This window comes from Ambystoma mexicanum, chromosome 11 (assembly GCF_040938575.1).
Source record: "Ambystoma mexicanum isolate Mex_15411 chromosome 11, UKY_AmexF1_1, whole genome shotgun sequence".
Taxonomy (NCBI): Eukaryota; Metazoa; Chordata; class Amphibia; order Caudata; family Ambystomatidae; genus Ambystoma; species Ambystoma mexicanum.
In genome coordinates this window covers 96923436-96940868 of record NC_090934.1, presented here as the reverse complement: position 1 = coordinate 96940868, position 17433 = coordinate 96923436, and the positions used below count along the sequence as shown (strand labels likewise).

Here is a 17433-nt window from a genome sequence, read left to right as displayed (position 1 = left end):
TGAAAACTCTCTGCAATTTACTGTCACCCCGCAGGGAAGTCCCCAATACCAACACTCGACAATTCAGCCACTTACCGGTAGTTCTGCTCCTCGCTGCCCAGTGAAAAGTGGTCATACAAGGAGTAGGCCTCGTTTTGGTCCCAGTCCCTGAGCTTGATCCGGAGGGTGTAGGCGCTGTGAGCGGTCAGCTGGTGGATAAACTCATTGCCCAACCAGTACTCGCCCGGAGGAGAGCCGAACCCCTAGAGAGGAGGACAGAGCAACATAATGAGAGATGGAGGTGAAGTCCAAAGTCACCATAGTGTGTGACCTTATGCATCCACTACCCGTAGAGGAAATGACCAAGGCAATACAATGGGAGCTGGAGCTGAAGTTCAAAGGCACCACAGTGTGTGGCCGTAGGCATCCACTACCCCTAGATCAAATGAACCAAGGCAACACAGTGGGAGCTGAAAGGACAAAGGGACCACAATGTGTGACCTTAGGCATCCACTACCCCTAGAGGAAGTGATCCAAGACAACACAATGGGAGCTGGAGCTGAAGTCCAAAGCACCATAGTGTGTGACCTTAGGCATCCACTACCCCTAGAGGAAGAGAACCAATGCAATACAATGGGAGCTGGAGCTTAAGGCCAAAGGAACCACAGTGTGTGACCTTATGCATGCACTACCCCTAGAGCAAATCAATCAAAGCAACACAGTGAGAGCTGGAGCTGAACGACAAAGGGACCACAGTGTGTGAGTGTGTGACCTCAGTCATCCACTACCCCTAGAGAAAGTGAACCAAGGCAACACAATGGGAGCTGTAGCTGAAGGACAAAGGCATCACAGTATGTGACCTTATGCATCCACTACCCCTAGAGAAAGTGAACCAAGGCAACACAATGGGAGCTGGAGCTGAAGTCCAAAGCACCATAGCGTGTGACCTTAGGCATCCACTACCCCTTGAGGAAGAGAACCAAGGCAACACAATGGGAGCTGGCGCTTAAGGCCAAAGGCACCACAGTGTGTGACCTTATGCATGCACTACCCCTAGAGCAAATGAACCAAAGCAACACAGTGAGAGCTGGAGCTGAACGACAAAGGGACCACAGTGTGTGAGTGTGTGACCTTAGTCATCCACTACCCCTAGAGAAAGTGAACCAAGGCAACACAATGGGAGCTGGAGCTGCAGGACAGCGGTACCACACTGTGTGACCTTAGGAATTCACCACCCCTAGAGGAAGTGAACCAAGGCAACACATTGGGAGCTGGAGCTGTAGTCCAAAGGCACCACGGTGTGTAACCTTAGGCATCCACTACCTCTAGAGGAAGTGAACCAAGGCAACAAAATAGGAGCTGTAGCTGAAGTCCAAATGCCCCACAGTGTGTAACCTTAGGTATCGACTACCCCTCGAGGAAGTGAACCAAGGCAACACAATGGGAACCGGGACTGATGGACAAAGGGACCATAGTGTGTGACCTTAGGCATCCACTACCCATAGAGGAAGTGAACCAATGCAACACAGTGGGAGCTGGAGCTGAAGGACAATGGGACCATAGTGTGTGACCTTAGGCATCCACTACCCATAGAGGAAGTGAACCAATGCAACACAGTGGGAGCTGGAGCTGAAGGACAATGGGACCATAGTGTGTGACCTTAGGCATCCACTACCCCTTGAGGAAGAGAACCAAGGCAACACAGTGGGAGCTGGAGCTGAAGGACAATGGGACCATGGTGTGTGACCTTAGGCATCCACTACCTCTAGAGAAGGTGAACCAAGGCAACACAATGAAAGCTGTGGCTGAAGGACAAAGTGACGATAGTGTGTGACCTTAGGCATCCACTACCCATAGAGGAAGTGAACCAATGCAACACAGTGGGAGCTGGAGCTGAAGGACAAAGTGACGATAGTGTATCCCTTATGCACCCACTACCCCTAGAGGAAGTGCACCAAGGCAACACAAGTGGAGCTGGAGCAACCAAGGCTTCAAATATCCCCAGGAGAGGGAAACAAAGTGCGAGCTGGGGATGATGGTGAGAAGCACAATGTCAACAAATGCACTGATGACCTGTAGGAGAGGAGGGATAGGGTGACCATATGAAAGCAGGAACTAAATAGCCAAATACACCATAGCCCGGTGGCAGCCAGTGCTTTCACTACCACTAGGAGAGAAGGGGCAGAGCAACACTGGGAGAGCTGGAGCTAAAGACCAAAGGTGCCAGGGAAACCATTTCTTCTAGTACCCCTACGAGAGGCTAGGGGGAACACCAGGGGGAGAGCTGTAGCAGAAGGAAAACAGCACCATGGAAACCATTGCTTCCAGTACCTCTACGAGAGGACCTTGGCACACTGTAACATCACTCTTTCACTCCTTGTAAGTCCCCTTTGTCTGATCTTGTGCCTTGGGACCATGGCACACTGTAACATTACGCTTTCACTCCGTGGAAGTCCCTTTTTCTGCTCTTGTGCCTTGGGGCGTTGGCACACTGTAACATCACTCTTTCACTCCGTGGAAGTCCCCTTTTTCTGATCGTGTGCCTTGGGACCTTGGCACACTGTAACATTACTCTTTCACTCTGTGGAAGTCCCCTTTGTCTGATCTTGTGCCTTGGGACCTTGGCACACTGTAACATCACTCTTTCACTCTGTGGAAGTCCCCTTTGTCTGATCTTGTGCCTTGGGACCTTGACACACTGTAACATTACTCTTTCACTCTGTGGAAGTCCCCTTTGTCTGATCTTGTGCCTTGGGACCTTGGCACACTGTAACATTACTCTTTCACTCCATGGAAGTCCCCTTTTTTCTGATCTTGTGCCTTGGGACCTTGGCACACTGTAACATTACTCTTTCACTCTGTGGAAGTCCCCTTTGTCTGATCTTGTGCCTTGGGACCTTGGCACACTGTAACATCACTCTTTCACTCCGTGGAAGTCCCTTTTTCTGCTCTTGTGCCTTGGGGCGTTGGCACACTGTAACATTACTCTTTCACTCTGTGGAAGTCCCCTTTGTCTGATCTTGTGCCTTGGGACCTTGGCACGCTGTAACATTACTCTTTCACTCCATGGAAGTCCCCTTTTTTCTGATCTTGTGCCTTGGGACCTTGGCACGCTGTAACATTACTCTTTCACTCCATGGAAGTCCCCTTTTTTCTGATCTTGTGCCTTGGGACCTTGGCACGCTGTAACATTACTCTTTCACTCCATGGAAGTCCCCTTTTTTCTGATCTTGTGCCTTGGGACCTTGGCACACTGTAACATTACTCTTTCACTCTGTGGAAGTCCCCTTTGTCTGATCTTGTGCCTTGGGACCTTGGCACACTGTAACATTACCTCCACGTCCACTCTTCCTCGTCCCAGTACTTACTTCATGAGGCACCTGCCTCCGACACAGGACCTTCTTCTATTTCTTTAAATCTCTCTAACTCCTACCCCACATCCACGTCACTCAGATAAATTTTTCCTTCCTCCGGCAGGTTGGACTATTTCTTCCTGGTGCGGGGCACCGGGAGCACTGATTGCTGGCCCCCTGGGGAGGGGCTGTTTGGCGGGGCCCTCGGCTCCCTCAGGTGTGGCGCTGCTCCTGGGCCCCCTGCGGGGCTTGGGGGTCACAGTTGAGCTGGATTGCCTCGCTCGGTTCTTTGCTGGGCTCCGGACCGCAGCGTGAGCATTGTGTCCCGGGTCCTGCAAGGCCCGGGGGAAGGTAAGGAGAGGGGAGGACTGGGCTTGATGTTTTCCCCCTCTCCTCCTGTTTTGGCCATCTTGATTAGACTTGGCAGTATGGGCTAGCCTTCCCTTTTGGTGCGAGGCCTCTCTGTTTCTTGTCATGGGGTGACAGTGGTAGAGAGTCTTTGGGAGTGCGGGGGCTCTGTTCTGTCGCAGGCATGTCACATACTACCCGCTCCTCAGAGACACACGGCCAAGGATGCACCGGATGTTAGCTGCATTCTCTGGGGGAAGGTAAGGAGAGGGGAGGACTGTGCTTGATGTTTTCCCCTCTCTTGCTGGTATGGCCATCTTGACTCCTTCGACAGGCCGTTTCCTCGTGCTTTGTGTACACATCTTTATTGGAAATGATGGCACGCACTTGGCAGTATGGGCAAGCCTTCCCTTTTTGTTGTGAGGCCTCTCTGCTTCTTGTCGTGGGGTGGCAGTGGCAGAGAGTCTTTGAAAGTGTGGTGGCTCTGTTCTGTCACAGGCATGTCACATACCACCCGCTCCTCAGACACACACAGCCCAGGATGCACCGGATGTTGGCTGCATTCTTTGCGTGCAGCCTGTGAAAACGGCGCAAATTTGGACACGTCTGCAAGCGGCCGGTAGGGTACCAGCCTGGCATAGTCTACACTTCGGGTTCGAGTCTCAGCGGTGCTGGCTCGGCCCTTCATCCTTGCTAGACCGACGCATCGGAACCATTTAGAGCATGGGGCTACCAGCTACTGGATACAGGGCTCAAGCCACCTCTCAGTCATGTGGCGTGTTAGTGGTGTGTTTGGGTCTGTGCTAGCTATGGACACAGACTCCTTGTCCTGTCCTCTTCCTCTAAACTGCGCAAGGGAAAGTCAAAGGAGTTGATTTGCTTTTCCCTTGTCCAGCATGGGATTATGGAAAATGCATCATGGAAGTAACGGCCATGCAGGGGGTTCCCAGTGTCTCTTCTTTTAGGGCCTAGGTCCTCCGGTGCCGACGTGTTGCTTTCACACCTCCTCTCAGACTTGTGGGAAGTGATAGGGCACATGGTGGCACATGTCTGTGCTTAGAGGGGTTCCCAGAGCCCCTTGTGCCGGTGGAGGGGGGTGTCACTTCAGTCGGTTTTCCAGTATGGGCATACCCCAGGTAGGGGGTTGCCTTTGATGTCTGCTATCCGGGATGGATTGCTTTGCCCCCCTTTGTGACAGTACTCTGCCCTTTTGACGCCAGCCTGGTGGCTCCTCTGTCGGCTGAGGGGGCCATAGTCTGCTGGACTTCTGGGCTGTCCTGTATCTTCCTTTTGATAGGTCGGATATTTTTGTGGGCTGACAAGCATGCTGTTATATTGTGGCGCAGGCCTGTTTCAACGTCCTGTGATTTCCCTCTGGTGCAAGTGCAGTGACTGGTGGTTTTCCCTGGCTCCTCGTCTCTATCTTCTCTGAGGTGTATGGGACCGGTGGGGTTCTGCTTCCTGGGTAATGGGCTGCTTCCGGAGGGGGTTATCAGTTGCCGTTCCTGTCCCCTCTTGTCCAGGTTTGCATGGTTAGGACTGTGGTACCCAGCTCACGGTCCAAGTAGTTGTCCATGGGATCCGTTCTCTCGGAACGGTTGTTGTGGGTTACCATCTTGCCCATTCCTCTCCCTGTTCAGGGTCAAGTTTTCTACTCGTGGGTATTCCTGGTCCTTAAGCCTTCTAGGATGTGTCACCTGCTTATGGGTCTCAAGACCCCGCACTGCTTGTCCGACGTCTGGGGAGAGCGTACTCTGGATGTTGTGCAGGGGGGGCGCTTGCTGGCTGTTCTGGGCTGGGTTCTCAGAAGGCAGTATGTCTCGGCTCGCCTGTTGCTGAAGTTACGGGGCACGTGGCATCTTGCGTGTTTTCCGGTTCCATGAGCCCGTCTTCGGTTACGTCCCCTGGTGTCTTATACTCTCTCCCACTGGCTCCCGACATCTCTGCTATCGTAGTTTTGTTTTCAGTGTCCTCAGCGCTGTGAGTCTCCCTGCTATGGTGGCGGGGGGAGTTTCAGGTCTACAGGCTGAGGTGTGCATGGTCCTTCCTCCTGTGGCCTCTCTTACTACCAACACCAGCAGAAAGGTTCTACATTGGGGATCCTCTCAGCTCAAGGGTTGTGAGATCTGGGGAGAGCCGGCGATCATCCAATTGGAAAGAGTTGTGCCATTGTCCAAGCTCTGGTGTACTTCGAGGAGTTGCTGGACGGTCGGCGGTTTTTGGTCCGATCGGACAATACGACGGCCTTGGCATATGTCAACTGCAAAAGGGGTTCCGGCTGCTCCTTCAATGCTCTGGCAGTGCTGATAGGCACCTGGGAGGAATCTCATCTGGTGTCTCTGGTGACCTCACGTATCAGAGGGATGGACAATTTTCCAGCGGATCTTCTCAGACGCCGTTTTTCACTCCTCTGCGGAACTGGTCCTGTTGGCCCAGGTCTTTGCAGTGACCTGTATCAGATTAGGGTCCCTGGTTCTAGACCTCTTTGCATCCCCGGCCTCAGCAGAAGTTCCCCTCTTCTGCTCTCGGTTTCAGGCGGCTGAGGGGATTGGGGGATGGATGCCCTCTGTACAGTGGCCTTGGGGTTCTCCTTTATGCCTTTCCACCTATTCCCCTTTTGCCCCGGGTGGTTTGGCGCATCAGAGTGTCCAGGGTGAATGTGTTGTTGTTAGCTCCGTTCTGGTCCCGCCAGAGTTGGCTCCCCTCTCTGTTGGAGCTTCGGTTCTAGGAACCTTGGCTGGTTCCGAGGTGGCCCTGTCCCCTTCAAGGGGATCTGCGGTTGGAAGTCCACCGGATGCAATGGGCAGTGTGGCTATTGCTCAGTCTAGGTTGATATCTCAGGGGTTCTCAGATCCTGTAGTTGAGTCCATAATGGATGCTCTTAGACCCTCCACTCTGAAGGTGTTTGGCAGGCATGGGGGCCATTTCCGAGACTGGTATGGGCGGTCTGGGATCCCTCCCCTGCGTTCTGGCGTCTCTGCTATCCTTCGATTCCTCCAGGAGGGGTTTTTGACGGGGGCCTGGCAGTTTTTTTCCAGGCTTCGCTCTCAGTGGGCCTCCATGAAATTCCTTTTGGGGGACTCTGATGGTCACTTCGATGGGGAAGTGTTGGTCGGGGTGTTGATCTAGGGGTTTTCTTCTTCCCGTCCTTGTGCTGATAAAGGACTTCCCCCTTGGGATCTCCCTCTTGTATTACGGTTCCTTCATGGGCCTCCTTTTGAGCCCATTTCCGAGATTGATATCAAACATCTTACACTGAAATCTGCTTTTCTTATTGCCCTCACTTCTGCCCGTAGGCTTGCGGAGATTGGGGCTCTTATGTCACGCTCCTTTCCTGAGGGTGCTGCCAGACTTGGTGATGCTGGGGTGTGGTCCGAAGTTTCTCCCTTAAGTTGTCTCTCGGTTTTCACACCTCTCAGGGTCTGGTTCTCCCTGACTTCTTTCATGATCCAAGAACGCCTGAGGAGGTGGCTCGGCTTAACATTATGTCCGGCGGGACGTGTTGGAGTATTTGGCTAGGTTTGCTTTTTTCCACCAATCTGATAGTCTTCTGATTGCTTGTGGTCCGGCTGGGGCTGGGCATAACGCATCTGTGGTTTCCATTTTCCGGTGGTACCGGGTTGTGATCTCCAGGGCCTATGTGGCTTCTGGCCTGCCTGTGTCTGCGCACGATCAGGGGCGGTCCGCCAGGGGTTTGGCGGCTTCCTGGCCCGATGCAAGGAGGGTTTTTCTCTGCAAGAGATTTGTATGGCTGTCACCTTGGCTGGTCTAGGCATTTTCATCAACCGCTATGGGTTGAGTTTCTCCCACTCGGGCGTTGGTTCCTTTGTGGTTGGAGTTTTGTCTGTGGCGATGTGATTTAAGAGTTATTGTGGGTGTGTTTTGCTGCACTGTTTTTGGCTCTGTCTCTCATTGGGACCTTTTCCCCGTTGCTGCTTTGGTATACCTCATGAAGTAAGTACTGGGACGAGGAAGAGTGGACGTGGAGGTAATGCTCTGATTACTTACTGGTAATCTTCATTACTCCTAGTCCTACTCTTCCTTGTCACAGTACTGACGACCCACCTCACCTTCCCTGCGGGGAAGGTCCCATGCTCCAGCTTGGTAATATGAAAATGAGTGACGTGGATGTGGGGGAGGGGTTATAGGGATTTAAAGAAGTAGAAGAAGGTCCTGTTTCGGAGGCAGGTGCCTCATGAAGTAAGTACTATGACGAGGAAGAGTGGGACTAGGAGTAATTAAGAGTACCAGTAAGTAATCAGACCATTACTCTTTCACTCCATGGAAGTCCCTTTTTTCTGATCTTGTGCCTTGGGGCCTTGGCACACTGTAACATTACTCTTTCACTCCTTGTAAGTCCCCTTTGTCTGATCTTGTGCCTTGGGACCTTGGCACACTGTAACATTACTCTTTCACTCCTTGTAAGTCCCCTTTGTCTAATCTTGTGCCTTGGGACCTTGGCACACTGTAACATCACTCTTTCACTCCGTGGAAGTCCCCTTTGGCTGATCTTGTGCCTTGAGACCTTGGCACATTGTAACATCACTCTTTCACTCAATGGAAGTCCCTTTTTTCTGATCTTATGCCTTGGGACCTTGGCACACTGTAACATTACTCTTTCACTCTCTGGAAGTACATTACTGTCAGGAATTCCCACCAGACGCTGAGTAAAATGGTGTACTTTTAAGTCATTTCTTTTTAATTTGATTTTGTCAGCCTAATGCAGTCATCTCTCAAAGACTCCCTTTAATCACAAACTGATTTTGTCCTGTTTTGGCACCAATGCTGTGATCGATAAAAGTTGGCAGGCTTTGAAGGAAAGAAGGCTAGTAACACAACTAATAGTATAGAAATCACTAAGCTTTATGGGTAAACTGGGATGCTTAAAGAGAAAAGTCACAGATACACTCTGACAATCCCCATTGAAATCTGCTGAAGAGCACAGGGAGGCTGCATACATGAAACACTAAGCAGAGATGACTTCAAGTCTGATCATGTGAAGGAGCTGCTTTGCATACCTTTAGGTGTGTAACTTGGCTCCAGTGGCAAATGAGGTCAACACATGTGCACACGTCTTTTACTGCTGGCTTTTACACTTCTTTTGCCACTCTGGGAGATTGGGAAAGGACCCCCTAAATCTGTCCCATTATTAGGGTGGATTTTTTTCTCAGGACTCACAATGTTTGCAGGTAAGGCACACACTGGGCCTCATCACGAATTGGTAACGTTGTTACTGCCGCATTTAAGGGTCCGCCCAATCTCGAGTCTGGCAGCATTTACCCCCAGCTCTAAATGCACCTGGAAAATGCCAATTTTTGGTTCAATTACCGCACAGTAATACTGCTGGTGGTAACTGCGCCAAAAATTCCACATTGGATTCAATGGACCCAAAGGGGAATGGGGAATTACGTTTACCGCCCAACCCTTGATCCGTTGGCAATACCGCCGGATGGGTAGGCGATAATACAAATACAATTTGGCGGTATCCCATCAGGGATACCGCCCAACTCGTGATGAGGCCCAGTGAGTTTAAATGATCTGCCTAGGATCCACACTTTCCATAAGTGGTGAAACCAGGATTTAGGCCCATTCAGGAATGTAAGCTCTTGGCCACATACCTTTCCACCTATACTTAACCTTTTAACTGGCATGGGTTTTCCACCCCAGTGCCAAGGCCTTTTTTGGTGATTTTGGCATTTCGCCTTTATATGCCTTCTAACGTTTTCTGTTTCATTAACCCCTTAAGTGCCTCCCAAGGACGAGATACCTCGCCCTTGGCACTTAAGGTAAAATAAGTATTTAAGGTTCAGGTTGGAAAATATGAAATAAATGCTTTATAGCAACACAATTAAAAGGGCACACATTACATATGACACTAACCTAGCAATATATAAATCGTTTTTGAGAAATGTCGAGCAAAAATAGGATTATAGCTTTTTATTACTCATCCTGACTAGTTCATGGTACAAGCCTGCAAGTGTCTCACAGTGAAAGAAAATACAACGCAATGTAATGTTATCTGCTATTCCCTTTATTTCACAGAGCATGCCATTGTAGGCCGCCCTCCCATTTATTATCACCCTCCATTTACACCTCTTAATGGACCATAGTCCTTCACCAAGCACCCCTGCCCCTGAGCCAGCGACCTCTAATCTCCCTTATTGCAATGCTTTTCTGACACCGTGAAACGTCAGGGGAAGCAACCCTATATCCCTGCGCAAAGGAACGTGTGACGCGGGGCAGGGAAGGATTCGGACTGTTCATGCTTGTGTGGGATAAGGAAATTTAGGGCGCATAGCAACGTTATTGGGGTTCGCCACTCTCCTCAAGCTTGGAGAGGCCCCGGCCCTCAATATGTCCAAAAATAGGAAGTGCAGGTACTCAGCGCCGGATGGGGCCGGACCATTTAAAGAGTTGCATGTGATCACTGCACGGCCTGAAATTTCGACGACGAAAATGTCAAATCCAAAAATGGCCCCGCGCAGTGCTCAGATAGATTACTATTAGCCGCACCCCCCCCTTACCCACTTCCCCTTCATTCATATTTACTTTGCGGCACACTTCTTTGCCATGCGCCTTGAAACACTTGTGTATAGGCGCGTTACAAATGCCATATATCATATCATGCAGCGACTCTCCGTTCCCCCTGTGATGTCAGTTCCCTATTGCCAACCTGGGTCGGTACTGGCACAAAAGATTCCTTATTTTTTGGGAACTTTGTCCCCTGCCATTCATGTAATGGAAATGGGGGACACCCCCGCAACCCTGGAATTCCATTTTACTGAACATGGGTTGCGGGGAACAACCCTGCATCCCCCGCTCCTCTCATTCGGTAAAATCGGATTCAGTATTTTTGTAAATGCCGGAGGCGCCGTCAACGTGCATGTGGCATAGGGTGACCAGACGTCCCTGTTTTCCCGGGACAGTCTGGGGAAATCACCCTCTATCCCGGAGTCCCGGGAGGTTTTTCATTTTCCAAACCACGTCCGGGGATTGGAAGACTGGCTGGCTACAGTCCCAGTTTTTGCCGGGATCCGATTTCGAATTCCCGAAATCGTATACCTGCGCGACTTTTCCTGTGCGTAAATGGAGGGGTGAATGCTCTTCCCCTCCCTGGCGCTCTCCTCCAATGAGAGGAGTGCGCCTGTGAGCACACACCCTCCCCGCCCCCTGCAACAGGCCAGCGACATAGAAGTATGACTACCGTTTTATTGTAGTCCTACTTCCATATCTATGGCCTGTCCCTTTTTTTTAATCTTGTCACCCTAATGTGACATTTATTTCTGAGATTTTCTCGGAATACCATTGAAAGCACTGGGGAAATCCGTAGTAGCCAGTGTGTCTTGCAGTGTTATCAGTAGCCATGTAATGTAGTCGCTGGATTTCATTGGGTTTCTCTAAGTAAGTTGACCTCACTGAGTCCTCTGGCTATTCGTTCCTATGCAAAGTAGCACGTCAGTATGTTCTGTAGAGATCCTCCTGCCCCCTCCTTGGGGCAAAAGGCAATCTTTGTGTTTTGTGGTTATGGCCGCCTCGAAACACAGATTGTAGCCCACCCCTTATTCCAAGGTGCTTCACTATATTGGCTCTCCTCCTCAGCTGGACTGGGGTGAGGTGCGAGTAGAGTGTCCCCCCCACACCCCTGTCATCATGGTAATGGGGAACTTGACCATCTCATTGCGACAGCAGTTTCCCAACAATTTCTGCTGTACATTTTTGTATGCGGGGCAAGCCCCCAAGCTCCCCTCCCACCCACACATACCTCTCTCCAAACCCCACTACACTAAAAACATTTTTTAAATCTGTAACCCAACCTAGCCCTGCCTCCAAAAATTGCAAATAATGCAGTGAAACAGCCGTTTCACCAAATGTGGGGGTATGGTCGTGATTGGCTGGGCAGGTTCAGTGGGCTACATGGTAGGGTGAGGAGATTTAAAAAAAAAACAAACGAGACAGGCCATAGACATAGAAGTAGGATTACTGTATCCAAATTCAATCTAAAATCAGCTGGCGGTTCGAGTTTTTCTGTATAAGCAGCTAAATGTTGGAACTCCCTCCCTAACGCCATCAGAGCTGAACCCTCCTTTTTGGACATTTAGAGCCAAAGCGAAATATTGGCTTTTTGCCTAGCAGCCCGAACCACCACTAAAGAACCCCTGCAACACCATGTGACTCTGATAATTCTGTAGTACTACCCCATTGTTACTGTAAACATCCCTGTATGGCCACTGTAACCAGGGCATTTTCTAGGTCTACTTGTGAATATTTTATATACAACTGTTTTTATTGATAAGTCACTGTAACCATTGTACTTTCTAGATCAGATTGTGCATAATCTGTATATAACTATGTCTAAGTGCATTGTTGACCCTCCTTGTCTCGTCACTTCACTGCCCTATGCTTCTTATTTGTACCATCTGTATTTATGTATCTAAACCTTATGCACATTCTGTAACTATGTAACATTAGCGCGCAGTTGCCCTTGGGCTCGGTGCGCGATATAAATAAATAAACGAAACTAAACTACCCTAAACATAAATATAAATAAAACTTTAGTCCTACTTCTATGTCACTGGCATGTTGCGGGGGGGCGTCAAGGGGGTGTGCTCACAGGCACACTCCTCTCAATAGAGGAGAGTGCCAGGGAGGCGATGTGGGAGGAAATGGGGACGTGAAAAGCATTTCACGCGCTCATTCACGCAGGAAGGGTTGCGCTGGGACCCGATTCCGGGATTTCGAAATCGGGTCCCGGCAAGAACCGGGACTGTACCCACCCAACCATGCGAACCCTGGGTGGGGTTTCTAAAATGAAAAACCTCCCGGGACCCCAGGTGATTTCCCTGGACTGTCCTGGGAAATCTGGGACGTCTGGTCATCCTACTACACGGTAAAGATGTCTGATAGGGCGCACACATGCGCATGCGCGCATCGCTGCAAACCGGGGAGAAATGCAACAATGGGGTGCCCTGAATACCAGCTCCAAAGCTCTAAGTCCTTTGCACGAGAGACGGGCAAAGGGGCTCTGATCCGATAGAAATGCATCTCAACACTGAGAGCCCTATTCTGAGCTGTGGCAAAACCTGGCGTGGACTACTCCCTCCAGTTTCCAGCACCACCATTCTGAGATAGATAAAAGGATTTGAGGGGATCTGTGTGTTTTCAGCCGCAACAGCCCATAAAATCTTTCGTGTACACCACTGTCACTACGAGGATTTCTAAAAAGTGTACCCCTTTTCTTAATTATCAAAGTCTTGTTGAGGCACTAGTAAATTGGAAAAGTGATGTTTCCATCCAGGGAAAAGCCTGGCTTTCCACTGTCTGGAAGAATCCACTATGCCAGGGAACGAAAGGGGGGGTCCAAATGTCTTCCACTACAACTGCATCAGACCTATCCAGCATAGTCAATTGTGAAGGATCTTGGGAGTCGTAGCTGGGGAGATAGCTCAGTGTGTTGAGCGCTCACTGCTGTGATCTATGTGTGAACTGCAGGTCGTAGGTTCGAATCCTGGCAAAGCCAACTCAGCCTTTCATCCTTCCGGTCGATAAAGGAGTACCATCGTTGGTTGGGATGATGTGTGCAATAAGTTCTATGTACAGCGCTTAGGCGTAAGCACAATATAAATAAACACATCATTATCAGGACAGCCAAAACGTTCAGACCTCACGTATAGTCAGTAATTGGGTTCCCTGTCTTGGACCGGGATTACCGACCTGCTTTTTTTTTAGGCCAAAATCAGGTGTGGAAACTATGCCATCTGCTCAGAGGAAAACCTATCCCCTAATGACCCCTCTCACAGGGTGCAGTAAGTAAATCTATCCCACTGTCTTCTCCAAATTGTCCCCTTTCCACTGGGTGGGGGGGACAATGCTGTCCAGGCAGCCACTTCATCGTGGCCACAGACTCAATTACGAAAAGTTCTGAAAATTCCTAAAATGTAGGTTTCATTATTTTATGATTCTTTTGACATCCTGGGAGCCCCGGAAGAGAACAACTTGCCCTTTGGTCGAGGAAGGAAACTATGGCATTCCTGGTAAACATCCCAGTTTTCAGCACAGACTCGTTCCTTGAAGAGTAGTCGTGTCCCGAAACACGGAGACTGCGGAATGCACTTAACTGCGGCACTGCGCATCCATCAAACAACCATGCTCTCCAAAGTGGAAAATGCGCGCCGGCGTCCATTACTTAAATTGCCCCGAAACTCGCTCACGCCATTTATTTTCCACAGGGGTGCCCTGAAGAAGTAAGCTGTTGCGACCTTACGTTCATTTTCACGAAATAACTAAAAGGGTTCATTGACCGATGACTTGCAGAATCAAAGCTAAAAGGACAGTGGCAGTCTGTCCCGAAGCCACTTTTCATCGCCACGCTGATAGGCCGGCGCCATTTTGGAGGCCTGGTCACGGAGAACGGAGAATGATCGATGCTTCCAAGCGGCTGAGATGTGGTGACTTTTGAAAGCTTTTAGTTGTCTTGAAAGCAGACATTAGTGTATCAAAATAACACATCTGCTTAAAGCTGGGGCCTAAAGTTGTGGCAGCGGCCTTTGCAGATAATTCTGCGGTCACATGCATCCAGGACGCTCCACGGTCGTCTGTGTATGTTGTCCACAGCAGTGTGTGGTTCTGCACTCTGCCAGTTTTGGGGAATACGCACAGGGACATGATGCGATTTGCAACAATTATCCGGGACTAGAACTCGGGTGTTTCTTTTCTGTAACCACAAGAACACAACTCACCCCCTGTCTTTTCCTTGTTATTGTCCTGTCATCAAACACAGAACCTAGCACGCACCAGGTGGAAAACTCATTGCAACCCCCCTCACGCTCCCCTGTATTTGGGTCCTACCTCTGGTTGTCCTAACCAGAGGCTTAGCCAGGATTGTCTAACAAGTGGGGCCTGAAGCTAATGTAGTTGGGCCCACCGCAGGGACATTAACATCTGTACATGCCCACACAGCGCTGGAGAAGAGTGGCGGGGTGGGGGAGGGGAGCATGTTTCCATCGGTCTGTGTAGTGTTCCCTGAGAAGCCGGCTCTACAGTTTAATCCTGAAATGCAGGCGGCAGGGAGTTCATCGAATGTGTACGGGTATGCTGTTCCGGAGCGTGGGAGTCCAGCGTAGAGATAGTCTGGCTCCTGACTTTGCCCTCATCGGATGATCAGTTTCTGGGGTCTAGCGTGCGGCCGGGGTGGGTGCACATATCCCTCTGCCATGTTGGGGCTTTGGATGCCTAGAGACCACCAATCTTCTTTTCAATATAATAGCGACCCCAACTTTCCAGAATAAAGAGTGTATGAAGAATTACGCAAAACCCCTTAAAATCGAAGGGGGTTACACCACGTTGGCCAGTAATAGTAAACACCCCTGTATTATCACACACACACTTTAGAGGGGAGTCTGGTAATAATCCCGGCGGTATTGACAGGGCATACCTGTGGAAGTACTATGTGTTGAATTCCTCAAACAGAAATCTATTTTCACCTCCACCAGGGTGGTGCTTCTCTTTCATACCGTGAACAAGTGTTTACGTTGGGCCACTATAATGTGTATGCACCTTTGGCGGTATTGCAGGAATACCACTGCACCTCCGTCGTTCGTGAATGGAGTGGATTTTCAAGGAATACCGCTGGCAGAGGTGCTACTTACCTCTGTCAATATTCCTGCTAAAGATCCACTGGCAATGAGGACCTAAGTACTGGTTTCTTGCTGTTATATACATGTAATGGCATTTCCTCTGGAACCAGCCACAGGAATTGGGCTGACAAGAAAAACGCACTCCTTCATTCCTCTCGGGACATTTCCACTCCCTAGTTGAGTCATAGGGCATCAGTACGAGATTGGAGTTAAATCCTCTGAAATACCACCAAACGGATTTACAGTTACCACCTCTTGGTCAGACGCAATTTCCGCCTGATTACAAGTGGTGGTAGCAGTGTAAATCCCCATTTATTTTGGGTCCATTCGACCCAATGATTTTTTCCCCCGGAATTACCGCAGGGGAATTACCGCCGCGGTAATTCCGCCCAGTCTGCACATTTTTTAGAAAAAAGGTAGCAGGCGCTCCTCTCCAGAAAGAACAAGGCATGATAACCTGTTCTGAGAAGAGAGTTTGCAGCACACGCTTTTGCTCACTGTACCTTACACAGAAGGGAAATAACTATTTGCAGATCAGTCTTTGTCCCGCCCACACGGGCAGTCCAGCACCGAAATGCTATGGCAGTTCCTCTCTGAACAAGAAGACCACCAGCAACCCCATACACGTGTTTCAGCCTTGTTTGGCCTCATCAGTGAGGTGAAGCTGTGCCTCTCTGAGCACAGTGAGCAGGGAGTCCACGTCTGGTTGCCCCCAGGTAACTTAGGGTGACCAACCCCAAGTTCATTGAAAATATTTTTAAAAAGGTAGCAGGCGCTCCTCTCCAGAAAGAACATGGCATGATAACCTGTTCTGAGATGAGAGTTTGCAGCACACGCTTTTTGCTCACTGTACCTTTCACAGATGGGAAATATCCATTTGCATATCAGTCTTTGTCCCGCCCACATGGGCAGTACAGCACCGAAATGCTATGGCAATTCCTCTCTGAACAAGAGTACCAACAGCAGCCCCATACACGTGTTTCAGCCTTGTTGGCCCTCATCAGTGAGGTGTGTGACTGCCCATGTGGGCGGGACAAAGACTGATATGCAAATGGTATTTCCCATTTGTGAAAGGTACAGTGAGCAAAAAGCGTGTGCTGCAGACTCTCATTTCAGAACAGGTTATCATGCCATGTTCTTTCTGGAGAGGAGCGCCTGCTACATTTTTTTTAAATATCTGCAGTTTTTTTGGCATTGAGTTGCAAGATTTACCTACAAGGTTTTGCTGGAGGTACATCGTCCACTCAAAGGCAAAACTCATAATTTGGCGTAGTGGCAAATTTGGAGGTAACATAGTTACCTCCAATTTTACCACTTGCCGCCATACTCGTAATGAGGCCCACAGTGTGATGTCCCTCAAAAGTCCATATGAGGAGTAAGTCTGTACACACTCTCCCTCCAAAATCGTTTTGTGCATAATGAAGGGCCATCGTCGCCAGCATGGGCAGTAGCAGTGCAGAGGAGGCACCAAGTCGGCAACTGCTGACTGGTGCTGCCTGCATTTCCCACAATCCCCTGCGACAAACATTCTTTCAGTGTATGTGGACAACTCTTCCACAGCTGCATCTCCCACAATACTTGGGGCTGTAATTAAGAGAGAGCAACATTGCCATCCCACCCCAAGGACGAATAGCCCCACAGGGAGGTTTACGGCAGTTTTCTAAAACTCACCCTGAGTATTGTGTTGTCTTCCTGCCGTGGTTGCCTTAATCGAGAGCTGTTCACGGGATGACCGAATTCACGGCACGAGTCGAGGATAGACCTGAGCGCCGGGCAGAGTCCCCCGTCACTACTTGAGGGTAGACTTGGCCCTCCATAGGGCAGCCAAGGTAGGGGGCATCGCCTCATTAAAGCGTGTGCTTTTGGAGCAGAACCCCGCAAGAAGCGTCTCGTGTGGGCTGCAATTGCTCAGATTCGGTCACTTGTTTGTTTTGGCCCACGTGTGTAATCTGCACCTCTGATTCTCGCGGCCAAACCCGATGCCTCTTCACAGACCCCCAGTTGGCCACTTAATATTTACGAGCATTTAAAAAAAAAAACGGAATAATAAATACACTTTTCGATGCTGCCTGCTCCTTTTCACAGATGGCGGTTTGTGTGACGGATACAGAGTGCATGTG

General features: G+C 49.9%; 1 protein-coding gene across 1 annotated transcript in view; it reads right to left on the bottom strand.

The window, feature by feature from the left end:
• LOC138503106 (angiopoietin-2-like) overlaps window positions 1-17433 on the bottom strand; it is a 239575-nt gene that overhangs the window by 62334 nt on the left and 159808 nt on the right. The window contains exon 7 of the mRNA XM_069622615.1: window positions 76-242. Within this exon, the coding sequence (XP_069478716.1) occupies window positions 76-242 (167 nt within the window). The remainder of the gene's footprint in view (window positions 1-75; window positions 243-17433) is intronic.